At 52.0% G+C, this 6,120-nt stretch overlaps 1 protein-coding gene across 1 annotated transcript; it reads right to left on the bottom strand.

The window, feature by feature from the left end:
* Nucleotides 1-2,795: 2,795 nt before the first annotated feature.
* Nucleotides 2,796-3,473, bottom strand: NEUROG3 (neurogenin 3). Its single transcript, XM_027840558.1, has one exon. The coding sequence runs from the start codon at nt 3,471-3,473 to the stop codon at nt 2,796-2,798; it is 678 nt and encodes a 225-aa protein (XP_027696359.1).
* Nucleotides 3,474-6,120: the final 2,647 nt, after the last annotated feature.

Below are 6,120 nucleotides of genomic sequence, written 5' to 3'. Positions count from 1 at the left end.
GTGCTGTAGAAAGGGCTCCTGATTTGGCATGCATAGACCTGGGACTATTAGAAAGAACATCCTCTAGTTAAACTCTTTCTTGTTATTAGTCCCAAGGGATGACCATGGGACTTGAAGTTGGAAGAGGCCCTAAAGTTCATTTAGTCTAACCCATTCCTTTTACAGAGGAGATATCTGAGATCCAGAGTGAGGAGGTGATTTGCCCAATATGAGAGGTAATCAATGGATCCAATATTTAAGCCCACCTTTCTCTGGCTAGAGACCCAGGGCTCTTCCCACCACACTACCTGCTTCTTTGGCTGTTGGACTTCAGGTAAGTCACTTCTCTCTGGGGCTTAATTTCCTTATCTATAAAATGAAGAGATTGACTTAGATGGTCCTTCAAGCTCTGACATTTTGTGATTCTGTGGGTTTCAGGCCAGAAAGAAACTGAGGGCTAGATGGGTGGTGTGTGTGTGTGTGTGTGTGTGTGTGTGTGTGTGTGTGTGAAACCTTGGGTTTTATTGAGAGAATTCTTACCAAGACAGTTTCTTACAGGTTATAGTTTCCCCAAGCCAACTCGATCTTTGATATTAGCAAGCACTGATGTAAATGCCTAGACCTAGTCCACAGCAATTCCCAGCTGTGGGGAGGGAATGGAAAATGGAGCTGGGTTTCCGGAGGGGGCATGACCCACTGACCTCCTAAAACCAAGCAGAATAGGGTTCCTAAGTGCACCCCACCTTCTCCAATCTTCAACCCAAGGGATTCTGCAGCCCTGGAGCAGTCTAGGGTCTGCATACCCTCCAGGTCCTGGGCTCCCTCCCTAAAGCAGGCTGGGAAAAACTTCTAGGACAGGGGCCTTAGGTCACTAACCTAAGCACAGCCCACTCCTCCAGCTTCCCCTCTTTCTCCCTTCACCTTTCAGTTATTCTAAAACCGAGTAACCTCGATTTTTTTGGGGGGGGGGGATGGTGTGTGTGATGGGGTGGCGGAGTAATCTGACCTCAAAATCGATGGATTTGGAGTCAGAAGAAAGGGATTAATATCCTAACTTTCCCATTTACTAGTTGTGTGACCATAAGCAAATCTCAACTCTCTAGGCTTCAGTTTCCTCCTCTGTAAAAAGGTCCTCCCCAACTTTAAATGCATCCTTCCATAAAACCTTCCAATTAACCACAGGGAATAACCACAGAGATTCCTGTTCCCCTCTAACGTTGGGTAGGTGTGGAATCCTCTAAACGCCAAAGAACCTGGGTTCAACTCTCAACTCCGCTTAGTGTGTGACCTAGAGCAACTCCGTTCCCCTCTCGGGGTCTCCTTTTTTAATATATCAAACGTGAATGAGCTGGACTAGTTTAGATGTTCTTAACCCGGGGACAAGGTGGGAGTAGATGAACTTGGATGGGGGAAAAAAATCATCTTGAGTTTCTCCAATCTCTAACTGAAATTTAGCATTTCCTTCAAGTATTTAAAAACATGATCCTGTGAAGGGGTCCGTGGGCTTCTTCAGATTATCCAAAAGGGCCTTGACATGAAAAGGTTAAGAACCCTCACCTCCAGATAATTTTTAAAGTTCCTCCCAGCTCTGACTCAAAGCCCTGCACCCAGACCACCCTTATCCCTTGACGGTCGCTCAGTTAATTAGCTCCTGCTCAGTCTTTTCCATTTATTTTATTGGCACCAAAAGGCTTTCACCGAGGTCAAAATAATCTTATTTACAAAATATATATTTTCCTGCTATGAAATATTAATAAATACAAAATGGAAAAATTAATATAATTTACTGTGTCCGAGTACCCACAAAAAATCATTCCAAAAGGCATCATAAAATCAAGACCTGATTTCAAGAAGAGATATTGTCCACCCCAGGTCCGGCGCTGGGGTCTCTACCTCCGCCACCCAGGAGGGGGCCGGGCTGCCCCGGGGATAAGTCAGAACGATGGCCGCAGGCACTGCCTTTTGGCCCCAGAGCTCTATGGAGTTTAGAACTCACCACCGTTCCCATCGCCGGCGGCAGCTCCGGAAAGTGCTAGAGGGGAAGAAGGCTGAGCATCTTCTCCTGCGATTGAGTAAGAGGGGAGCTGGGGGTCGGGAGCCATGGAGGTGGGTAGGAGGGTGCGGGGACGGGGTGCTCCTAGTGGGAAAGAAAGCAGCTCCAAGCGGAGGAGGGAAGCACTTAGGATATATGAAAATAGGGTGTGTGTGTATGTGTGTGTGTGTGTGTGTGTGTGTGTGTGTGTGAGAGAGAGAGAGAGAGAGAGACAGAGAGAGACAGAGACAGAGAGACAAAGACAAACAGATACAGCAAGAGAGAAACAGAAACATATGCAAAACGACAGCAAAAGACAAAGACATACAGAACAAGACAGACATAGGAAGAGAGACATGGAGAGAAACAGACACAGAGACGGAACGTACAGAGACACACCAATAGAGATAAGGAAATGCGAAGGGGTAGAAAAATGTGCAGACCAGGACAGACAGAGAGACAGGAGGCAGCAGAGAGCAGGTCAGGCAGACAAGCATGTGGCCATGAGAAGGTAAATTTGATTCTGGCACTATTAATCTGGTCCTCTTTGTAGGAGCTCGGTGGGACCTGTTGGCTAAGCTGCAGACACTTCTTGGCATGCCGATTCTTGGCTTGCTCGAGAAGAAAGATTATGCTTAAGTCCACCAAACCTGAAAGAAGCTGGGGACCGGGGAAGAAGAATCTGAAACGGGCCGAATATTTAGTGGCCCAGAGCGTGCGCCCGCGCGTGGGCGTGTGAGTTAGCCCTAAGAGCCCACTCCCTCTCAGGCTCTCCTGGGCCCCTCTACACAAAGTCGGGGAAGGACAGGACTTCGGGGCCCAGGCAGACCGGGGAGCCGGCTGAGTGCAAGGGCGGCGGCTCCTCCAGAGAGGCGGTGGGGCTCAGGCTGCCCGCCTGCGAGGCTGGAGAGTACAACGAGCCCCACTCCCCGGCGGCGGAGGAGGCGCTGCCAGGGCTGCTAAGCTCCCCAGAAGGGAGCGGCGGTGGGGCCAGGCCCATCCCCAGGCCCAGCCCTAGCCCCCGGAGACCGTGGTCCCCCATGCGAAGCGTCTCGGTCAGCGCCCAGATGTAGTTGTGCGCAAAGCGCAGCGTCTCAATCTTGGTGAGCTTGGCGTCGTCCGGGAAGGTGGGCAGAACGCCGCGCAGCGCGTCCAGCGCCGAGTTGAGGTTGTGCATTCGGTTGCGCTCGCGATCGTTGGCTTTCATGCGCCGGCTACGCCGCTGTCTGCTTAGCGCCGCGTCGCTCTTGGGCCGGCTGCGACCCCCGCGCCGAGCCCTGCCCTTCTTGGGAGCTCCGCGGGCCTCGCTTTCGGCGCAGGTCCGCGGCGGCGCAGGGCTGGGGCTGCCGGGCGGGGACAAGGCACAAGAGGCGTACAGCCCGACGTCTGTGGCGGTGGCTGCGTCTGAAGCTGTCGGAAAGGGCGGCTCGCTGGTCACCACGCAGGCGGGCTTGGGGGACATCCTGTAGTGGGCAGGAAGAGCAATCTCCGCGGGACGCCCACCCCTGCCCTCCCGCCCCAGCTGGGACCCCAGTGCCCCTGGAAGTGGGGAAGGGTCCAAACGCCCGGGAACCTGCCTTGGTGTAGAAGGATACCCGGCCGCCCCTCACCCCGTGACTTCGGGGTGCCCCCAGAAAAAAGTTTTACCTAGCTCAGAGGGGAAGAGGCAGAGCACAGCCGGGGCGGACCCGAAAGCCGCCTTCCCGTCCTCCTGCTCACCCCAGGAGAGGTGCAGGCTGTGGCCTCCTGGGGTCTCTGCGCGGGGTCGGGTGAACACGGAGGAGGAGGAGGAGGAGGAAGAGGAGGAAAAAGAGTCAGAGCAGAGGAAGGACCAGAAACGCTGCAGGCTGAAAGTCCAGCACACGACTCGTTGGGTAGGAGCAGAGGGCCCTCCCTTATATTTGCTTGCCACCCCAGGGACAGCGGGGGATTTCCGGAGCCACCAGACGTGTGCCCACCTCGGAACGCTTTATCTTATCGGCCCGGGCCCGGAGCGTGCCTGCCCCACTGCTGGCTGCCCAACGGGCCAATCAGCGCAGCAGGCCCTCGGGGCCCCGCCACGCGAACCCTCCCTCCCTTTCCCCCCTCCCCCGCAGGGCACAGCTGGATAGGGACAAAGGGCCTGGGGGCGGGGTGGGAGGAGGGGGGGGGAATCACTCAGTCTGCCCTTGAGTTCACTGCTCTCCACCCGCTGCGTTCCAGCAACTTTGGGTTCATCAAAGACCCTCACTCACTCGGCGAACCAGAACTTCTTCTCGCTCCCTCGCTCCCCGCCTGTCCCTCCTCGGCCCTCTCTTTTCACGATTTCTTTCTCTTCCCTTTACCCTACCCTGTCTCTCTCTTTACTCACAGGCTCTGCTGAGTTCCATTTAATTTCATGGGAAGCTGGAGTGTGTGGAGAGAACGGAAGCAAGGGCAAGAGACAGAGAGAGATGGCCAGAGACACAGAGCGACAAAGAAAGGAGGGAAGTTATAAAGTGATATTGTCCCCATTCTCTGGCTACCCTGAGATCTGGACCAGAAGTGCTTTGGCAGGGTCTGGCCTACAGTGTACAGGGCTCAAGGCGAGAGGTGCTGGAGGACTGTCTCACAGTAGCTTGGGCCAATGCCCTTCAGAGAAGCCCCTTTGTTTTTCCTGGGATGGCAATAGTGAGGATCCTATAGATCATTTTCTGAGCCTCACTTTCCTCCACTCTAAAATGAGAGAAAACTGGGAAGTGGGTGTGAGGAGGGAAAAGAAAGTCTCAGAGTGGGGGACTGGTGTGAAAGACTAATAAGGTCACTGGATTCTGAGTCAGAAGACAGGGGTTCAAATCCCAGGTCTGTGTGATGTTGGACACATTATTTCCCCTCTCCCAGCTTTAGATTTCCATATCTGTAAAGAGAGGGTTGGATCAAATGATCTCTAAGACCTCTGCCAGCTCCTAACCATGCTAACCTGTGAGTCTCTGAACTCTTTGATGGATTATTGAATGCAACCTCTCCTCCCTTCCACCCCAAAACAGAAAACCTCTCCTCTCTTAACCCTTCTATTAATTTCTGTCCTGGAAGGAACCTCCAGATGTCATCTAGTCCATCTTCTTGCCACCAACAATGCAGATAGGGATTTATTCTGTGCTTTGTTACTTCTGGGGCAGGGAATTCCACAGCTCCCTTCACTTATCTGTTCCAAGGTCTTGTAACTGGGCTTGTCAGGAAGATCTACCCTCCCATCTTCCCTCTTCTAAGTTGTCCTGATTCTCCCTCAGACAACTGGGGTCTTTCTTTCTGGAGTAACATAGGAAGTCAAATCTCTGCCCTTCCTCAGTTCATAAAATATGTAAACCAGAAGGTGCTTCCAAGGATACTGAATTCAGGTCCCCACCCCCAGATTTTACAGATCGAGAAACTGAGGCTGAAATGTTAAATGACTTGTCCCAGGTCATGCAGCTTATAAATTTTGGGGCTTAGATACAAACTCAGGGATTTTGGGCTTCAAATCCAAATACACTGTCCATTAAACCACCATCTTCTCCTGATGGGTTCACTTTAGTGGCACCCCATCACCACCACCATGACAGGCCTTGCTATAAAGCCCCCTTCCCCATTTATGGATTCCCTGGGAGAATCTTTCCTTACAGCAGTGTGTACATCACAGTGTTGTGACAAAGGGACCAGAAGGTAATGACCAAAGGGTCACCCCTCTTCTCCTGAGACAGTAGATCAGGCCCCCGAGTTTCCAAGAATGCCAGTTAAAAAGATTCTCCTTCTTTCTTCCTATTCCCATTCTCTTGGCTCCTGGAAACTCAGCCAGAATAGTGGGTTTTCTTTGCTCCACATCCTGATGACATGGCCTTGAGCTGAAGCACCAGAACTGGGTGGAGTTGTAGAAATAGCTGTGAATTTGACATCCAAAGATTGGGGCTTGAATATTGGCTTTGCCACTAGTTACATACTTTTAGGCAAGCGCTGAATTTCTCAGAACCTCATCTGTAATTGGTGGAAGCAATGATCTTTAAAATCCCTGTTTAGTCCTAGCCGCTTGTGATTCTGAATTTGAGAATCCCAAACGTGAAATTATCTGAGAGAGAGAGAGAGAGAGAGAGAGAGAGAGAGAGAGAGAGAGAGAG

The sequence above is a fragment of the Vombatus ursinus genome, unplaced genomic scaffold (assembly GCF_900497805.2).
Source record: "Vombatus ursinus unplaced genomic scaffold, bare-nosed wombat genome assembly UNPS02014847.1, whole genome shotgun sequence".
Taxonomy (NCBI): Eukaryota; Metazoa; Chordata; class Mammalia; order Diprotodontia; family Vombatidae; genus Vombatus; species Vombatus ursinus.
This window is presented reverse-complemented; position numbering and strand designations above follow the sequence as displayed.